Source organism: Camelus bactrianus, chromosome 4 (genome assembly GCF_048773025.1).
Source record: "Camelus bactrianus isolate YW-2024 breed Bactrian camel chromosome 4, ASM4877302v1, whole genome shotgun sequence".
NCBI lineage: Eukaryota > Metazoa > Chordata > Mammalia > Artiodactyla > Camelidae > Camelus > Camelus bactrianus.
In genome coordinates, this window is record NC_133542.1 from 71524027 (window position 1) to 71545156 (window position 21130).

Sequence of the window (21130 nt, forward strand, 5' to 3'; positions counted from 1 at the left end):
TGTTGGCTCTATGAGTCAGGAAAGATTCCTGCTGCCTCTCCCAGCCTGCCTCTTTGTCATTTCCTCCCTCTGAGTTGGATTTTCTGTTACCTGCAAAGTGGGTCACAAGCCTGCCCACCTGCCTTACAGAGAGGACAGAGGGCGGCAGCCTGGGGAACAGGACCCTGAAGGCCCAACTTAGAGGGCAGCCAGACTCTGTAGGGCCGTTAGACCTGGCTCCCCCATCCCAAACACTGTGGGACAGCAGAGAAGATGGAGGTGGAAGATCTTTGCAAAACACAAAAGTACTCTACAGGAGGGGAGTTTGAAAGAAAAAATGGTCCCATTTTTTGTGAAAACAACAGCTAATGATTTTTTTTTTAAGTACAGAGGTGTCTCTACATCCTTGATCAAAGGTGGAATGGGCTGGGGGAGTGGGGTGGGTTGGGGAGAAGCAGGAAGTTCGTTAAACCTTTCTCACACATCTTCCATGGCATCCATCGTATCACTCGTGACAATGGGCACAAACGCCTTCGTATTTAGAGTTAGTCAGTAGAAAAGATATTAACTTCTGCAAATGTCAGTCAGGAGCTGCCTGTATGTTACCTTCTTGTATTCCTTAGCTCATCTTGCTCCGTACTAAGTGTGAAATGAAAGGACCCCTGGAAAGCCCTCAGCCTGGTGCCTGGGTAATGATCATCGCTCACACAATATTTCACCTCATCTTCCCAGGCCCTTCAAAGGAAAAAGAATTATCTCCATTTCCCAGCTGGGGACCTGAGGGTCAGAGCAGGTGTGTCCTGGCCCCAGTGCCACAGCCAAGCAGGGTGAAGCTGAGATCCCAACCCAAGCCGGCTGCCGTGGGTCTCATCGCTTGTGGGCTGTGCCTGCAAATCTCCCCATCTGAGTACGTGGCTGTCCTTGGTAGCAATGAGTTCCTGCAAATCCAGGGACTGCCAGCCCTGTCCTGCCCAAGTGCCCAAGGGGACACCCACGCACTTCCCTGGCCCTGCCCGGCTCACCACGGGTTGTGGTCGATCCCGTCCAGCCTTCGAGCCGGCAGTCGTTTGGCCATGGCGAGCTGGAGACAGAGCAAGCAGAAGGTCAGCGTGGCAGTGGTGCAGCAGCCTGGGCTCCCTGGGGGGTAATTACTTTCTAACCACAGCCTCCCCGGTCCACTGCTCCAGAAGACGGAGAGCGGGGCTTCCAGAGAGCAGGGCAGGCTCCTGCTGGCCTCTCCCGCATCTGTCTGGGCCAGACTCTGCCCAGCTCCTCCCCACTCCAAGAGCCTGGACCCGCCTACCTGCCAGCCCAGGTTCCATGTAACCTGAGACACACCCTGGCTTCAGTCAGGTTAAAGTGTGACCCAGGAGGAGCAGGGGAAGGCTTATGGCGACAGTGACTTCAGCAGCTTCCGTTTATAGAGATCTTGCTAAGCTCTTCCATTTACTTCTCAGAACAAGCTGGCTGGGCCCATTTTATAGACGAGAAAAAGGAGGAGGGAGTGGGGAGAGTGATGTGTTCAAGGTCACACAACAAGTAGACTCAGGCTTGTCTGAGGCAAGGCCTCATTCTGACTCGGGTTTCCGGGACACTTGCTCAATCCTAGGAGGCTCAGGGGCCCCCTCCACCCTCCTCTGCATTCCTTCCAGGCCAGCATCCTCCCCAACCACAGGTATGTAGACACTGGCCAGGCCTGAGAACCTCCAAACTCAGGTCCTAAGCCCGCCTTGGCTGGGTGACACTGCACAGGTGATGTAGCTCTGCCCGGCCTCAGTCTCCCCATGGTGTAACAAGAACATGGGCTTCGTGGTCCCTTGGAGCTTCCTGTGGGTTTGGGTCTCAGATGGCTGGCAGGTGGTGGAGACCCCTGCTGTGGCTAATAGTGAGCCCTTACTGTTCCTCCTGCTCAGTCTCCCACAGCACCCCATCAGAGGGGCCCTGATAATCCCCCTCTAAAGATGAGGACACTGAGGCTCAAAGAGGTTCAGAGACCTGCCCAAGGTTGGAGGAGCTGGATAGGACCCTGGTCAGGGTGGTGGCAATAGCAAGGCTCCTAGCACCTGGCCCTCGCCCTGGAGAAAGACCCGGGGACCGTCTGCATATGGCCCAGGCTTTCCCATCACCTGGGGAGTCCCGCTCATGTGAGTGAGTCACAGAGAGCCCAGCAGGGGGCCTGGCACCTCACAGTGGGTGCTTTGCCAACGGTGGCAGCCCTGACCCTTCACTGAATCCCTGACACCTATCATCAGGCCTGGCACTTGGTACATGTCAAAATAGTTAACAATGAGAGGGTGATCCCTGCCAGGGAAAATCATGTTATCACCAAAATGTCAGTTAGCAGTGATTATCTTTGGTTTGTTAGTTAACAGATATTTTTTTCTTCTCTTCATTACTTACAATTTTCTTATTTTCTAAATTTTCTAAAATACAAATTTTATTTTTATGATTAAAAAATGTGGGAGAAAAATCACATTTTAGAGGAATATTTATCAGTGTGATATACTGATATCAATAAAGTAGGCTGCAAAATAGTATATATGGACTCATTATGCTTTATAAAAAATATACCCATATATGTATATATACACACACTTTTTTTTCTATAACCTGATGTGAATAGGAAAAAAAGTTTGGAAGGGAACATATCAAAATGTTAACAAAGGTTCTCTCTGAGTGGTGGAATTGTAGGTGATTTAGTTATAGGTGTGCTTTTCTATGTTTCTAAGCTTTTCGTACGTAGATCATACCATATTTGATTGATTCTGATATGCATATTTTTTCACATTGCACTCTCTCTGAATTCAGATGTGTCTTAGAATCTATAGCATTAGTTTAATTGGCAATTTCCCCCTCACTAGTGCATAAAATAACAGCGCATCATATAAGTGATGGTGTTAGGGATTCAATGACATAAGGGATTACTTTTGGGTATACATCATATTAAAAAAAATAATGAAGTGAAGATGAGTCGGGGCAGCGGCAGGGGTGGGAGTAAAGTTGGAGGGAGGGAAGTTTGAGGAGGGTTGGGGTGGGGGAAGGACTAGAGGGGAACAGGAGCACAGAGAGAGAGCAAAAGAGGTGAATGGCGATGAATGAGTTTAGGAAGGAGATAAAAATGGGATCCCAGAAACGTGGGGTGCTCAAAGGAGTGACTTTTAAGTATGTCACACCAGACTTGGGATAAGTAAGGAAACAGTGACTATTCTTGGTCTTATGCATAATGTATTTATTCAGCCAAAGTTTACTGAGCACCTACTGTGTACTGAACACTGGGCTGGGCACAGGGCATGATGGGGAGGCAGCAGCACCAAGAAGACCATTCAGATGCAGAGCTACAAGTTCTAGATTAGAAGCAAGGGCAAGGGAAGGGCCCACACCCAGGCCGCAGTCAGAGAAGGCTTCTTGAAAGAGGAGGCCCGTGCACAGCTTTGAAGCCAGGACCAAGCTAGTTCCCAGGAGCTCTGGGTAATGCAGGCAGCAGAGCATGAAGGGCACTTACAGTCTGGTGCAAGCACCGGGTGAGCGAAGCTCCAGACTTCTTTCCCCAGAGGGGCCCCACCAGATGCAAATAGATGGCCGCTGTATTCCTGAACATGCCTCCCAGAGCCTTGGGGCACTGATGATGTCTCCTCTGAGGGCAGAGGAGAATGCACTGGCCAGAAACTGGCTCCGAGCCCAGGACTTGGGTCCCACACACACAGCTCTAGTAACAACAACAATAAGAGCTAGTATTTACTGGGCAGTCACTGTGTACCGGGCATGGCAACAAGGGTTTTATTGCACAAGTGCACAAGTATCCCTCCATCCTTGAAACCACCCCGTGAGCCCCCCTCCTCCAGCCACCAGAGAGACCCTTTCCAAACATAAGTCACCTCTAATGAAATATGAGCCAGGGGAAGACTATGGCTGGCCCCTAACATCACAGAGTCAACTCTGCACTATGCTCTCACTCTGGAAACACACATACCACTTACAAATTATTCCTGTGCTAAAACCAGATCTAAATCAGATCATGCTTCTGGATTACTAAAATACAAGGGACAGAAGAACACGTTAAATGACACCACAGAGATGCAATCAACAAATTCAGGCTGATGGAAACTCCATAGAACCACTTACCCTGTTTCTTCAATAAAGTGCAAGGGGAAAAAAAGCCTGGAGCATTATAGACAAATGCAGACTTAACACATAAATAAAAAAGCAAATGCCTTGAAAAAGAAGAAAAAAGTTGAAAGATACACTGCACAATTTCAAAGCTCGTTGAAAAGCTAAAGGAACCAAGAAAGTATGGTACAGGCATAAGAATAGACATATAAATCAATGGGATAGAATTGAAAGTCCAGACATAAACTCTAGCTTTTACAGCCAGTTGCTATTTGACAAGGGTGCCAAGAGAATTCAATGAGGAAAGAACAGTCTTTTCAACAAATGGTGCTGGGACAACTGGATGTACACATGCAAAAGAATGAACTTGGGTCCTTACCTCACACTGTAACAAAAATTAACTCAAAGTAGATCGCAGACCTAAATGTAAGACCTAAAACCATAAAACCCCTAGAAGGAAACAGGAGTAAATCTTCATGACCGTAAGTTAGAAGATAGTTTCTTATATGCAACACCGAAAGCACAAACAATGAAAGAAAAAGTAGATAAAATGGACTTCATCAAAATTAAAAACTTTTGTGTCTCAAAGGATACCATCAAGAAAGCAAGAAGACAACCCACAGTATGGGAGAAAATATTTGCAAATTGTAAATCTGAGTGTCTCCAAAGAGATCTAAATGGCTAGTCAGCACCTGAGAAGTGCCACATTAAGACACCACTCCACACCCACTGGAATGGCTATAACAAATAAGACAGATAATTACAAGTATTTCGAGGATGGTGAGAAATTGGAACCCTTGTACGTTGCTTCTGGGAATGTGAAATGGTGCAGCTGCTGTGGAAAACAGTCTAGAAGTTTCTCAAAATGTTAAACATAGAGTTACCATGTGACCTAGCAATTCCACTCCTAGGTATATATACCCTATTCATGAAGAAAAAAAAGTCCACACAAAAACTTGTATGTAATATTCATAAGAAGCATGATTACTAATAGTCAAAAAAGTGGAGACAACCTAAATGCCCATCAGCTGAGGGACAATGTGGTAAATCTATATGATTTAACAACGCCACCTGACAGTAAGTGGGAGTGAAGCGCTCACACACTACGACATGGATGAAAACGTGCTAAGCAGTAGGAGCCAGTCACAAAAGACCACAGATTGTATGATTCCATTGACATGAAACAGACAAACCTATAGAGACAGAGGAAGATCCAGGGAGGGTACAGCTTAGTGGTAGAGTGTATGCTTAGCATGCACGAGGTCCTGGGTTCAATCCCCAGTACCTCCATTAAATAAATAGATACGTAGTTAGGTAGGTAGGTAAATAGATAGATAGACAGGCAGACAAACAGACAGACCTAATTCGTTCCCCCACAACCAAAAAAAAAAAAAAAAAAAAAAAGAAGTAGAGACAGAGAGCAGATTAGTGATTGCCTTGGGCAGGGAGTGGGGTGGGGTGGGGTGGGGTGGGGTGGGGTGGGGGGGGGTGGGGGGGGTGGGGTGGGGGGGGTAGGGGTAGCGGTGGGGATGACTGCTAATAGGAACAGGTGTCTTTTTGGCCTAAAGAAAATGTTCTATAATTAGATGGTGATAATGGCTTCACAGTGTGAATATACCAAAAACCACTGACTGGTATACTTTAAGGCTGAATTACACAGCGCATGTGTTATAGTTCAATGAAGCCATTTTTAAAAATTGCCAAGGTTTTAAAAAAAAAAGGCAGTGCCCTGGTGATGGCCATGGGGAAGTGTCTCTGGACTATCAGGAGCCTAACTGACTGAGGGGACAGCTGTGCTCAGAAATTCATCCCTGGTCCTCAAATTCATCCCTGGTCCTCATCCTCAGCACGGAGGCCGTGCGTCCGGGGGCTGCTCCCAGCCAGGGCCAGGAGGTCAGTGAGGGAGGCTGTTGCTGGGAGACAGGTCTCTCTTGAGGACTCCCACTGCCTTTGCTGGAGCTGTCTGAGAACTGCACTGCGTCTGAGACTTTCCCTTCCAGCCTTCCTTCCTTCTTTCCCTCTCTCCTCCAAAGGGTTGGAACACAGCACCAAAAAAAGAAGTGGGCGTTTGGGGGTGAGGGGGGCTGTTCTAGATTAAAAGACTAAAGAGATACAATACACAGATGCCACATGTGACCCATAACTGGATCCTAGACTGGGGGTGACAACAAGGACAATAAAAGTTCCCAAAAGGCATCTGTAGGACAACTGGAGAAATCTGAATATGGCCGGTGTATCAGATAACATGACCGAATCAACTGTCAAGAGTCTTTGGTGTGCTAATGTGGGTGCTCACAAAGGGGATGGCATTCTTAGGAAGTATTTAGGGGTGATGGGTCAGGATGTCTGCAACTTGTTTTCTTTCTTCCCTTAATTGAGGCACTGGGGATGGAACCCAGGACCTTGTGCATGCCAAACACACGCTCTACCACTGAGCTATTATTCCCTCTGCACCCTGCAACTTGCTTTCAAAAGATTCAGTAAAGAAGACAGTCATACTGGGACATTATGCTGTACACCAGAAATGGACACATTGTAACTGACTATATTTCAATTTTTAAAAATGAAATAAAATAAGAAAGAAGACAGTCATAGACAAAACCAGGCAAGGAAGAGAGAAACATTAGCAAAATACGGCAAAGCGTGAACTAGTGGTGAATCTGGGTGGTAAGCACCTGTGTGGCCGCTGTACAGTTCCTTCACCTTTTCTGTATGTCCAACTTTTTCAAAATAAAAAGCTGAGAGGTGAAGGAGGGCTGCATAGCAACCAAGTACAAGGTATGGACCTCGTCTAGGATTCTGATTCGAAGAAACCAACTACCGATGGTGCTGCCCTCACACCCTGGGTCTCTGCTTTAGAGAGGACATAGGACAGGAGCACAGCGGGACACTGAAGTGTGTCTTTTCCAGATTCAGGAAGTGGGTGACGGAATAGATGAAGTAAGATGAGCCATGAATTGAGGTCTGGAGGGTCAGTCCACTCTAGTCGCTAATTTTCTATATATTTGAAATGTTCCCTACCCATGAGGTGAAAGTCAGAGCCACAATGTGGAAGGAGCCTGGGCCTCTGATGGTCAAGGAGCTGTCACTTACCTCTGGACTTAGTTGATGAGAAAGAGAGAGAGAAAGAGTTGGATCTTGTTTAAACTACTGTTACTCCCCCCACCTCCCCATTCAGAGCAAATCAGGCCTAAATGATAAACTCTCAGCCTCAAACCACCAGGAACATAGCTGTGACTGAACAAGTGGCGATGAGGAAAAATGCACACCAGGGAGGTGTGGGGTGTCTCAATTAAGAGGGTCTCAGAACTTATTATAGGATTTGGACTTTGATGGGGTGATTTGCGTGAGGGTCCAAGGAAGCAGGACTTTGCTGGATTGATGCTTTCAGAAGCAGGGTTAATTTTATGGTTGGAGCACTTTTCCAGAGCCTGGTCAGAGAATATGCTAAGGAGACGCTGATGACTGAGTGAAGAATAGATGAGGCAGTGCCCCACCTCTGGGCAGACTGCTAGTTTTCAGGGCTCTGAGATGCTCTTAAAGACCTTGGGGGAAGAGGCTGGTTTGGGAGGGGTTCAGAAGGGACCGGGCTAGAGTGTTGCCCGGTCCAGGCCAGACTTATTCCTTATAAGTAGGTGCAACAGCTGTCTACTTCATGGAACCTTCCAGTGTGGGCAAGCCTGAGCACTTACATACTAAAATATCCATTATTGGTTTATAAATTACTTTCTCTTTATTTCTCTTTTATCATAAAGTTAGAGTGTTGTACTGTTGTGAAATGATGTGACTAGATGGGTTACACTGACCTTCCAGTTTCCAGCCCTGCACGTGAGGAGCTTGTCACTCCGTTCTTACAAGTAAAGAGCTGAACGAAGTGAAAAGCACTGAGACGACAGCAGAGACCAGGCCTGGCGAGAGACGCCCCACAAGCACTGTCTCCATTATCCAGCAAGTATTTCCTGACATGTGCAAGGATGTGTGTTATGCCTTGAATTGTGTCCTCCAAAAGGATATGTTGAAGTCCTAACTTCCAGTACCCATGAATGTGACTTTATTTGAAAATAGGATCTTTGAAGATGTAATCAATTTAAGATGAGGTCATACTGGATTAGAGTGGACCATAATCCAGTATGGCTGGTGTCCTTATAAGAAGAGAAGAGACAGACACAGGGAGAATGCCGTGTGATGACAGAGGCAGAGATTAGAATGATGCAGCCACAAGCCAAGGAACACCAGGGATTGCTGGTGGCACCGAAGCTGAGAGAAAAGCATGGCCCTGGTGACATCTTGATTTTGGACTTCTAGACTCCAGAACTGAGAGAATAAATTTCTGTTGTTTCATGGTGCCTTGTTATGAACGCCCAGGACACTAGATGGCGCTGTGGGCACAGCCCCATGTCTGAGAGTTGGGGAGGGCTCCTTGGAGGACGTGGCCTTCAAGCTGGGTCCCAAAGGAGGGGAAAGGGTGCCAGGCAGCCAGGATGGTGCAAAGACCCTGGAGTGGAAGAGAGCTGGGAGACTCAAGGAGCTGAGGAGTCAATGTGGTCAGAGTTCACCCTCCAATTTCTCAGAACTGAGAGTACTCCCTGGAAACTGGAAGTCTGCCCTGTGATCCCTGTCACTAAGAACCAGAGCTTGGAGCAACAGAGGGTAAGTGTGATTAACATCTGAGGAAGGACATTCTATGGTGTGTCACGTCAGGGGAGGGGGTGTCAGTGTGCTTCCGCTTCCCTCAGTCAAAGGACAAGAGGCCCACGGCCAGGTCTGAGCCCAGTGCTGGTCACAGTAGGCGCCTTGTGTCCACTGAGTGTTCTCGGGAGACTAACCATCCCGCCTGCCCAGGATTGAGGGGTTTCTTGGGATGCAGGACGTTTGGTGCTACAACTGGGACCATCCTGAGCAAACGGGGATGGGTGGTCCCCCAAGATTGGTCGAATGCAGGGTTGGTGGCTCGGTCCTGTGCCTGATGTCCTGCTGACTCCTCCAGATGGACTTGATCCTAGGGGACCATCTCCTGACACTTGGTTCAAAATCTGCAGATGCCTGGTAGGCTGATCCTCTCTCTGACACTGTTGCCATTATCACTCCATGTCTATTAATTTTGTCCTTTCTCCTGAAGTGTCTACACTTCCTCTGGCCCAAATCACACTTTGATCATCTCACTGGATTACAGTGGTAGGAATCATATTAATACAGTCAGCTCTAATTTGCTGAGTATTCACTCTGCACCAGGTGCTGAGATATGGACTATATATACGTCACCGGACCCTTTCAACAGCCCTGGAAAGTAGGTGCTATCCTCACCCCCATTTATGGACAAGGAAATTCATAATAATGAGAAAATAACAACTAACCTTTAACTGGAGCTCCTGCAGGTTGGGGTAGGGTCTGCATCACCTGATGCCCAGCAAACAGCAGAAACTCACATGGGAAAAGATCCTAGCTTGTGGCCCCCTCCTCTTCTCTGCCAGTCTCAGCCCCTCACTCTCACTACCAGCTATCAGGAGAGGTGGTGCCTTGGGGCTGGAGGTGGCCTGGACCACCTGGCTCTACGGAGGGCGAGGAGAGACTGTGTTGGACGAGGATATGTTTAATCAGTCTCGCTGCCTCAGGGCTGTTGTCTGGAAACCAGGATGGGGCTTTCACTGCAGGGGACTGCCAGGGTAGGAGGTGGTGTGTGCGCCCAGGAGAGTCTGTGAGCACGGGAGTTAGCATTACACTGCACCCTCCATGCGGTAGGTCTGTCCCACCAAAGCTTTGGTGCCCACCCAGGACCAGGCCCCAAGCAGACCCCTGGGGGGAGGAGTAGAACACAGGCTTTTGGGTCATGTAGACCTTGGCTACGTAACCCAGGGCAATTTACTTCACCACTCTGAATGTCAGTTTCTCTGTCTATAAAATAAATAAAAATAAGATATTCATGGAAAGCACTGCACTTAGTGCCCGGCACGTAAAAGGTGACTGTAAATGATAGATGTTAATAATAGAGTGCACACTTTATGAATACTCACTGAATTTATATAATACGGCACATGGGGCTAGATGTATGTGAATACACATATGCTCGCTGGCAGGGCTGACTTCCCCACCAGACCTCCTCAGGAGGCTTAGTGTTGAGGACCTGTGATAGTTTGAGGGGCCTATGAAAATGTTTTAATTTTAATTTATTTTAAAATTGGAAAAAAAGATAATATAATAATGAATCCAGCCTAGATGATATGTTTTTATACCAACACAGTTGTAACTTACAATTTTTTTTGATTTTTTTTTTGAGGTTTACTTATTTATCTATTTACTTATTTATTAATGGAGGTACTGGGGTTGAACCCGGGACCTCATGCATGCTAGGCATATACTCTACCATTGAGTTGTACTCTCCCCCTTAATTTTCACTATTTTTCTAATTGAGAGAGAGGCCCACAAAGTAAAAGTGATTAGGGCTCCTGGAAGTCATCCTGTGACCTTGAACGTGGGTAAATCCGTGTGTGGTTGTGACTTCATGTGCAAATAAGCGTATTTGCCCTTGAGCATCCGTACAGGTCTCTGTGTCTGTGAGCACGTGGGTGTTGTGGGGGAAGTTTCTGGGAACTTGAAGGGGAGGGAGAAGCCATTGGAGGTCTAAGCTGAGGGCAGGAAGGGCACTGGTGGCCATGTGGGCTGCCCTCACCAGCAACACTGCCAGGAGTCAAGGCGATGCTCTAGGGAAAGAGGGCTTGTTGTTCCCAAATCCACCAGCAGGGAGCACCCAGAGTCAGCCCTGCCTAGACTTGGAACCCTGGGGATCCGCACATTCACAAATTTGGACACAGGAGGGGAATGCGGCCTCACTTCATAGAGGAGGCCCACAGTGGGGAACATTCTGGTTTCAGGCCCACCTCGAGGCGGGACTGCTGGCTTCCCAGTCCAGAGTTCTCCCACTGACCTTGGCTCACATAGGGGCCTCCACAGGGGCCTCATTCATAAGCACCTGGGTCTCTCACCAGGGACTCGTTCAACTCATTCAGAGATACCTGGAGGCCTCCTGGGTAGCCAGGCCACACTCACCTCCAACTCCCCATCTGCCTCATCCCTCATCTTTCAGGAAGCAGGTCTTCCTTGGCCAACTCCTCTAGAGCCCTGAAGTCTGTCCTAAGGGTAATGACAATGGCTTTTTATTTACTGCATACTTTCTCTGTGCCAGGCAGCCTGCCAAGCACCTTACAGGGTCCACCACTTTTGATCCCAAGAGAAAGGTTCCATCAAGAGGCTAAGTCAAACACGCAAGACCACAGCTAGCATGTGGCAGAGCCAGAATTTGAACTTGGGACTCTGAGTTCAAAGCCTATACTCACTGTCACTGTGGGACAAGGGGAGGCTCTGAGCAGTGACATGATGGCCCCTTGGGCCATTGACTCCTACTTCTAGAAAGAGCCAAAGGAACACAGACCGATGGATGCTCAGAGGGAAATGAGAGAATCTGGTCCAATCACTTACATTTTATGGATGGGGAACCTGATGACCAGAGAGGGGAACTGACTAGCCCAGATTCCAGTGGGACCAGGTCACCTGAGTCACAATCCTGCCTTTTTTCTCATCCTAGAAGGCTGCCTGGGATACTATGAATGTGGCACAGGGGAAGCTGCTCAGTAAACCTTGGTTAAAAAAGTGAACAATTGTCTATCTCTCTGACTAGACTGTGAGCTCCGTTAGAATAAGGACTCTTCTTAGTTCATCTTTTTATTGTCAACACCTGGAGCAGGGTTGGCTGTACAACTTTTCATCGCTTCAGCAAATATTTGTTGAACTTCCATTATGTGCTGTGCCCTAGACTAGCCTCTAGGCACACAAGGCCGAATAGGATACCTTCCTTTCCTTCAAGGTGTGCACATCTAATGAAGAAGACAAACAAGGACCCAGGCCATTCTAATATAGTGTGAGCTTTAATATGCAAAGGATTCTTATGAATCAATAACAAAAGACAAATATCTCAATAGGAAAAAAAAGTGGGCAAGAGATATGAATTCACAAAACAAGAAAACAATCAATAAACTTGAAAAGATGCTGAACCTTGTCATAATTAGAAAAATGCAAACTAAATGAAGCACTATTTTCTGCCTCTCAGGCAGAGAATAAGAAGGTTGAGATTCACCAAATCAGTACTACAGTGCACTAAAAATCATCGGTATGACTTTTGGAGGGCAACTTAATAATAATGACTTATATTACTCTTTGACTTAACACTTCACCTCCTAGAAACTTATCTGACAAGGATATTCATATATACACACAAAGAGGTATACACTTGGATGATTAATGCAGCATTGCATGTGAGAGAAAACTGGAGACTATCCGATGTCCATCATTTGGAGGCTGGTTCAGTTTGTTATGATTTATTCATACAATGGAATGTTGTGCAGCCACCAAAAGGAATGAGATTACCCCTAGCATTCTGACATCAAAAGATACTCCATTTAGGTTTTATGAAAAATGCATGTTGGTTTCAAAACTTACTACAAAGTTATAGTAATCAAAACAGTATGGCACTGGCATAAAGACAGATATACAGACAGACCAACAGAACAGAATTGAGAGCCCAGAAATAAACTGAAACATCTATGGCCAATTGATTTTTGACAAGAGTGCCAAGACCATTCAATGAGGGGGGAATAATCCCTTTAACAAATGGTGCTAGGACAACTGGACAGCCCCCTACAGAAGAATGAAGCTGTGCCTCTATCTCACTCCATTTACAAAAATTAACTCAAAGTGAATCAATGACCTTGATCACATTCTTGCCAATGTCCTTTGATGCACAGAAGTTTTAAATTTTTATAAAGTCCAAACACAGAATTACCTTATGACCCAGCAATTTCACTCCTAGATATATACCAGAAAGAAATAAAAACATATGTCCACACAGAAACTTGTACATGAATGTTAATAGCAGCATTATTTGTAATAGTCAAAAGGTTGAAACAACCTAAATGTCCTTCAGCAGATGAATGGGTAAATTGTGATAAATTTATACAATGGAATATTATTTAGGCATAAAAAGGAACAACAGACATACTGATACATGGTACAACTTGGATGAATCTCAAAACATTATCCTAAGTGAAAGAAGCCAAACACAAAAGGTCACATATTGTATGATTATTTTCATAGGATATACCAAGAACAGGCAAATCCATAGAGCCAGAAAGCGGATTAGTAGTTAGCAGGGCATGGGAGGGAGAAATGTGGAGTGATTATTTAATGGGTATGGGGTATCTTGGGGGGGTAATGAAAACATTTTGAAACTAGAGGGAGCTGGTGGTTGCACAACATTGTGAATACACTAAATGCCATGGATATGCACACTTTAAATGGTTAACTGTAGGTTATGTGCATTTCACCTCATTTAAAAAAAAACATGGTAATAAAAAAAGGCAGGTTGAAGACAATATACTCCATTTACACTTTAAATGATACAGATAGATACCCCTGTGGTGATACAGACATCCACATATACTACATCCACATATACATCCACAGTCCTCGCTCCCCACTGCAGTGTGGGACAGTGAAAATGACCATGCAAGCTGAAATCTTGCAAAGAGAACTTAATAATTAACAGGAACAATTAGGATTGTTCTGTGACCTTTAAAAGTTGTTGTCAAAGCATTAAAAACTCTTTATGGTCTGTTATAAATGTATAAAGAAATGAAAAAGTAATACAATTAAGAATAAATTTAGTATTTGTTAAATCACTAGTGTAATTTAAACTAGAAACATTGAGAATTAAAGTGTTTTCTTTCTTTTATAAAAACGTACTGAGGATGATCCAGCTACCCCACTCTGGGTATGTATTCAAAGGAAGCGAAATCACTGTCTCAGAAAGGTACCTGCACCCCCATGTTCACTGCAGCATTATTCGTGATAGCCAGTGTTTGGAAACAAACTAAGTGTCCATTGATGGATAAATGGCTAGAGAAAATGTGGTATTTCTGTATATACACTGGAATATAATTCAGTCTTTAAAAAGAAGGAAAGCCTGCCACTTGTGACAACATGGAAACTGAAGTACATTATGCTAAGTGAAATAAGTCAGACAGAAAAAAAGTCAAACGCTGCATGGTATCATTTGTATGTGGAATCTGAAAAAAGAAAAAGAAAGAAAAAAGCTGAACTCAAAGAAGCAGAGAGTGGAATGGTGGTTGCCAGGGGCTGGAGGGGTGGGGGAAATGAGGAGAGGTTGATAAAAGGGTATGAACTTTCCGTTATAAGATGAATGATTCAGAGGCTCTAATGCATAGCCTGGTGACTAGAGAAGATGCTGCTGTATTGTATAATTGCTGCGAGATTAGATCCTCTCCCTATAAGAAGAGTCATTATGTGAGGTAATGGATGTGTCAATCAACTTGACTGTGGGAATCCTTTCACAGTGTATACATATAGCAAATCATCATGTTGTACACTTTAAATATATTACTATTTTATATGTCAGTTATACCTCAATAAATCTGGGGGGAAATTTTCAAGAGTAGTTGGAACACCACTTGCCTTCTGCTGGTTGTGCAACTCAGGATACAGAACGAGCACCTTTTCCATGCATTGGTGAATTATCACACCCCTTTCCAAGTTTAGATCAACTTTAAAAACATTTTATCCTTTGTATTTTCAATGACATGGAATAGATCTGGGAGTTCCTCTGTGCTTTCTTTTAAAATTCAACAAATATTTATTGAATCCTTACAATGTACAAAGCAAGAAGTCTAAATTTTGGGGAGTTCCTTTGATGCGATGTTTCTGCTGGCATTACTTCCTCGGGACATGTTCATCCTTTTCGCAGAACCACTTTTGTTATTTATATGTTGACAAACATGCCCTCGTTGCTTCCCTGGCTGCATACCTAGAGTTTCTGGAACAGCGACTAGCTGTGGTGTCAGCATTCCCACGGCGAGCTACTTCTTTCATCACCCCAATTATGTTCCATTCGGGCTCACTTTCAGGGTCATCACTGCACTTCTGTGCCGCACTTTCGTGCTTGTTGGCCAGTTCCCTCTTGTGCTTATACACGTTTGTAAAATGTCACAAGGGTTTATCATCGGGAGACAGGAGGCAACACATCTACAGGCTTTGCTCTCTGTGTAGGAACCGAAAAACTTGCATGGTGACCAATCAGTGGGAGGCTTTGAAAGAAGTGATGTAATTGGTCACTGACCGTTATGTACACCTGTCATTTCCACAGTGATTTGTGGACGGAGGAGCAAGTAGCAAACCCATACTTTACTCATAGTTACAGTTGCAATTACTCATAGTTAACATGGCAACTGAAATTTGAACCATGTTACTGAGGGACTGGTGTTATTTAACCAGACTGTGGTGTCTGAAATTCGTTCAAAGCAAGGACTGCTTATGTACTGTATATGTTTGTGTGTAAATTATTAACAGTGACTTTCCCTGGTATTGGATTGGGATCTTATAAACTTCTACAGTTTAATTTTTAAAAAAGGCTGTGAAGTGGAATCAAACCTTGATCTGAAGCCATTTACTAGCTGTGTGACCTCTGGCAAATTACTAAACCTCTCTGAGAATCATTTCTGAAATGAGAATGATAGTCCCCGCCTCATAGGCTTGTAGTGAGAAGTCAATGAGATAACACACAAAAACCACTTAGCGTGGTGCTAGGCAAGTGTTCCACAAATGTCATCATTACTACTGTTGTTACTAAAATTTAGTCTTGAGAAGTGCTGCAATGCAGGCAGCTCTCGGGAGGCCAACCTCACCTGGAGAGGGGAGCAGAAACGCACCAGGTGACCTTTAGGACAGCCACCCAGGCATCTAAGATCTCAGGCTCCCTTGCTGCTAGGGGAAGGGCTAGTGGCCAGTGCTCAATGCCCTCCCCCAGTACACGCCTCCATCGGTCTGGGCAGCTATTGGCTACCTTCTTGGCCAGAAGGCACCATGACTAGTGAATAGCAGGCGGATGACCCTTAGGGACATGCCTCAGTGACCAATACTCTGGCAGCTGATGTCAGCTATACCTCCCACCGGACACTGCCTACACTGATACTGGATAAAGTCCAAAGCCTCCCCAGCCTGGCCTTTGGGGCTGGCCTGAATCTGGACTCTGCAGCTTCCATGTTCCTTCCTCTTCTGAATAGACAAATCTTTGCTTCTGAATAGACATCGCCCACCTTTGCTCAAGCTGTGCCCTGCCTGGCATGCCCTCTAATCCGATCCCCCTGGCAGGGCTGAGCCCCAGCTCTGCCTCCTCTCTAAAGCCTCCTGTGTCAGCCTGGGCCCTCCTCTGAGCTCAGAGCACAGCTATGCACCTGATACCTGGGCTAAACTCTCATCTTCACAACAGCCTACTAGGAAGTCATTATTGTCCGTTTTTTGCTCAAGAGGAGAATGAACAAAAACTCACTCAGCTGAGAGAGCTTGAGCTGTTTCCAATGTCCAGACTCTTCCCTGCAAAATCCTCCTTTCAGAGGTGGGTGCTGCTACCTCTATCAGCCCCCCTGCCCACAGGAGACTATCAGCCCTTGGGGCAGGACACTTGCTTCATCCAGCTTCCACCTGTATGGCAGCTTGCAGGGACAGGCAAGGTGATTTTGCCTTTTCAGCTTGGCCCCACATCAGCTAAGCCAATTCTGTGTAATAAGGACATTAGATTTTAGTGCTTCTCCATAGTGGCACAATTTGGGTTGAGTCAGTTCTTTACTGGGCAGATCTACATGGTGCCTAGATGAATGTTTAGCATCTCTGGGCTCAAAATGTCAGGAGCCCCCCTCCCCCGGCCCAGTTACTGAGAAAAAGAGAAACCGCGGTACCTCTGGAGAAGGGGCCTGGGGAGAGGGTACCATTCCTAGGCAAAACCAGTCTGTTACACAAACAACCACAGAAGATGAAAGCCTGGGTTTGGAACTTGGACTTGGATAAAATAATCCCAGCTACAGGACCCTGATGCCATATGAGGCTCAGCTTCCTCATCTATGCAGTGCGGACAATGATAATGCAATCACCCTCAGAAAGCATTTAGCACAGGTCCTGGCCCACTTATCATGTCAATGGCAATAAGCTCTTAACAACATTTAAGCCTATAAGGCTTTCCAGAAAAATTAGTTAACTGAGCAGGAAAACAGAATCTCTTGCAGATAATAAATCCTGATTTTTGTTTGTTTGTTTCACATCTAAAACCACAGAGTCCCTAGAAGACAAGTGTCTGGTGAAAACTTGTCATGCCAATAGTTCTGCCCCAAAGGAGGTGACAACCTGCTTGAGGAGCTCTAACAAGTATACTGACTTAGACACAGTTCCCCTTGGCTTTGCAATAGGCAAAGAAGAGAGAAAAATTGGCAAAGAAATGGCTTCTGGAGCCCAGATTGTAGGTTCCCAGGCCAGAAAGGTTGGTGGGTGAGGACCCTGAGTAAGATAAACAGCAGGGAGCCCACTCCTTTTTCCTGCTGGCACGGATCCAGATCCAAAATCAAAATCTCACCCTTTAGGGCAGTTTTACACATGGAAGAAAAAAAATATATGTATATATATCTAGTGCCTGGCAAGAAAATTAGAGAGTCATAACCATTTTATAGATGGAAAAATTAAGTCTCAGAGTGGGGAAATGACTTACCCAAAGTCAAAGTTCTAGAAAAGCAAAGAAGGACCCCAGCTGTGAATCCAAAGCTGTACCACTGTCCAAGAACGAGGAAGTGAGATGCATGTTGGGAAATTTTTTGGAGAGCTTGCAGTGTCATCTGGGGGTGGGATGTGGCCCCACGTCTGTTAGGGCAGGAGTGACAATGATTCCTCTCTTGCTGCAGCTGGAGTGACTGTGGCCTGCTGGCTACAGAACGGGGGGGGGGTGGGGTTGGTCACGCCCAGCTAGATGTCCCAGCAGAAGGGCAACCTGATAACCTCGGCGAGTGCAGTGGCCAAGAAGACCAGAGGAGCATTCCAGCACTGACACCTTTGTTCACACGGGTGTCAGCAAGTTGGCTGCCACTCTGGGGGCCAAATGAATTGTCGGGGGGCAGGCAGGGAGCATCAGTGTGGAGGACTTCCTCACTGCTAACTGTCCTAGGCTCCTTTGTTGCCTCTACCTGGATTATAAAATGAGGGGGTTCTACCTTTTGGAGATGCAGAAGGTTGAGTGTGGAGTAGAGGGTGGGAAGTCACGGATATTGTCCAGAGGAGGTATCTTCTAGGAGGGAAGAGCGATTCAGGCAGAAGTCAGATTGATCATTTCTAACCTGCATAGTCTCTGATCCTCTGTTTTCTTCAGGTATGAGCAAGTCTCTGCTCGAGTCTCCAGCTTCATCATGTCTCCTCCCAGATATCTTATTTTTCTATCACAGATGAAAAGTTACCTCCTTTGAGAAGCCCTCCCTGACTCCACCCAGGCTGAACTAGGTACCACCTCCTCTGTGCTCCCAGGGCCTCAACCTCCACCCACCATAGCGCTTATCACAGATGCTGACGTGGCTTGTCTGTTGCCCTCATCAGACTCTAAGGACAGGAACTGTGTGTCTGTCCTTTTCTCCACCAGATCCTCAGCCTCTGGCAGCTCCACTAGCACACAAAGAATTAGTGCTGATGATTCCAGGAGGCTGAGGGAGAGGTCTGGGAGCCCAACAACCTCTCTCAGGAAGTGGGGGAGAGAGCCCTGTGGGAACCCCCTTTGGGTAACTTTTAATTTTTTAAAAAATTAAAACTTTTTTAATTTTTAAAAAATTGAAGTATAGTTGATTTATAATGTTATGTTAGCTTCTGGTGTACCACACAGTTATACATATATTTTTTGTTTTTCACATTCTTCTTCATTATAGGTTATTACAAGATATAGAATGTAGTTCCCCATGCTATACATTAGGACCTTGTTGTTTACCTGTTTTATATATAGTAGTCTGTATCTGCCAAGCTCAAACTCCTAATTTATCCCTGCCCCTTTTTTCCCCTTGATAACTATAAATTTGTTTTCATTTTCATATTCTTTTTCACCATAAGCTACTAAAAGATATCGAATATAGTTCCCTGCGCTATACAGTATAAACTTGTTTATCTATTTTATATATACCAGTCAGCATCTACAAATCTTGAACTCCCAATTTATCCCTTCCCACCTACTTCCCCCCAGGTAACCATAAGTTTGTTTTCTATGTCTGTGAGTCTCTTTCTATTTTGTAAATAAGTTCATTTGTATCATTTTAAAAAAGATTCCACATATAAGAGATATACGATATTTGTCTTTCTCTGTCTGACTTTACTTAGTATGATAATCTCTAGGTCCACTTATGTTGCTGCATATGGCATTACTTCATTCTTTTTTATGGCTGAGTAGTATTCCATTGTATAAATATACCACATCTTTATCCACTTATCTATCGATGAACATTTAGGTTGCTTCCACGTCTTGGCTATCATAAATAGTGCTGCTGTGAACATTGGGGTGCATGTACCTTTTTGAATTAGATTTTTCTCCAGATATATGCCCAGCAGTGGGATTGCTGGATAATACAGTGAGTATATTTTTAATTTTTTAAGGAATCTCTATACTGTTTTCCATAGTGGCTGCACCAAATTACATTTCCACCAACAGTGTAGGAGGGTTCTCTTTTCTCCACACTCTCTCCAGCATTTATTGTTTGTGAATCTTTTAATGATGGCCATTCTGACTGATGTGAGGTGATACCTCATTGTAGTTTTAATTTTCATTTCTCTGATAATTAGTGATACTGAGAATCTTTTCATGTGCCTATTGGCCATCTGGATGTCTTTGGAGAAATGTCTATTGAGGTCTTCTGTTGAGCAACTTTCTTCTCTGTACTTCACTTACTGATCTGTAAAATGGGGTTGATCTGTGTGTAAAGCACAAAGTAGGACAGGTGGAAGCAGTGTCAGCCACTGTAGTTAGTTTTTTTTTAGTGTAAAATCCTCCAGGGCTCAAATTCCAGTTTTTCCACTTCCTGGCTATGAGATATTACTAAGGCCCCTAATCTTTGAGCCTGTTTCCTCTTCTAATAATGGGGAAATACAAAACCTCCCAGAAGGAGAGAGCGCTGAATCCTAACCACTAGATCACCAGGGAAGAACTCCCAGAAGGAGAGCTGAAACCAGGTACTGGTCAGCACTGGTTAAATGGGAGCCAGTGATTACCTTCATCATCCCGTTTTATTTTTAACCAACCTGTGCACGTGGTAGTAAATTTTTCCCCCTTGTCTGGGTACCCAGGACCCCAGTTCTGTCCCAGGTCACCACAGTTAACAACTTTTTATGCATCCTACCAGGCGGCTGGTGCACACACCCGCCCACCACCACTCCCAACACGTTTTCACAAAAAACGGTAGCACCAATCTGCGCTGTTCCTTTTGCCCCTTCCCTTTACCATCTAAAGTATCTTTGAAGTTGGCCCACATTAGCGCATATTGAACTTTTTTTTCCAGTGGCTGCAGAGTATTCCACTATATGAATTTTTTTTTTTTATGTGGGTTATTTTTTAACTTGGTTGCCGTTACTATTATCAGTCTGGGAACTTCCAGGACGCGGGATACATAGAGCTGTAGAGGTGGAGTCCGGCACCCGGTTCCAGCCCTGGCCCTGACCAGAATTCGCCCAGCTGGCTCAGGCTCCCTCTTCCCCACCGGTACCATCGCGGGGTTGGGGGTGGGGGTGGCGGATTGGGGTGCGACCAGCCTGGCGGGTCCAGTGTCCGAGCGCGGGTCAGCGAGAAGCTCGTGCAACGGTTCCCAGCTAGGTCAACCTTTCGGCGAAGCCACTTCGCTATACCAGCAGCACCAAACGCAGGGACGAGAGTGGCACAATCGAGCTCGGAACCGGTTACAGGCCCTCCCTCCTCAGTAACTCACCTCGGGGCAGCAACGCTCAGCTTACCACCTACTCACCCCCGCCTCGGCTGTTTCAGCCTCTGTCTCGAAGACCTCAAGGTTGTAGCTGTCCCTGCTCCTTTAAGGGGGCCGAGCCCGGGCTCCGCTACTTCCGCCCCAAAGCAACATGGCGCTAGCAGGGAGAGAAAGAGGAGAAGGCGCGGAGAGAGCTCCCTTCAAAAAGATGGCGGCGCCCT

The 21130-nt window shown here is 45.7% G+C and overlaps 1 protein-coding gene across 6 annotated transcripts in view; it reads right to left on the reverse strand.

The window, feature by feature from the left end:
• Positions 1-21052, reverse strand: part of KYAT1 (kynurenine aminotransferase 1) — a 28462-nt gene extending 7410 nt beyond the window's left edge. Inside the window, exons 1-3 of one of the 6 annotated variants that reach the window (XM_010951223.3) lie at positions 20916-21052; positions 3482-3685; positions 1002-1060 (exon numbers count right to left, since the gene is read on the reverse strand). In XM_010951223.3, coding sequence (XP_010949525.1) covers positions 1002-1060; positions 3482-3577 — 155 coding nt within the window. In that variant the 5' untranslated portion in view covers positions 3578-3685; positions 20916-21052. Of the gene's footprint in view, positions 1-1001; positions 1061-1282; positions 3440-3481; positions 3686-20915 lie in introns of those variants that run through there. The other 5 variants (XM_010951226.3, XM_045513884.2, XM_045513886.2 and 2 more) reach the window with 5 other exon arrangements.
• Between the last annotated feature and the right edge of the window lie 78 nt (positions 21053-21130).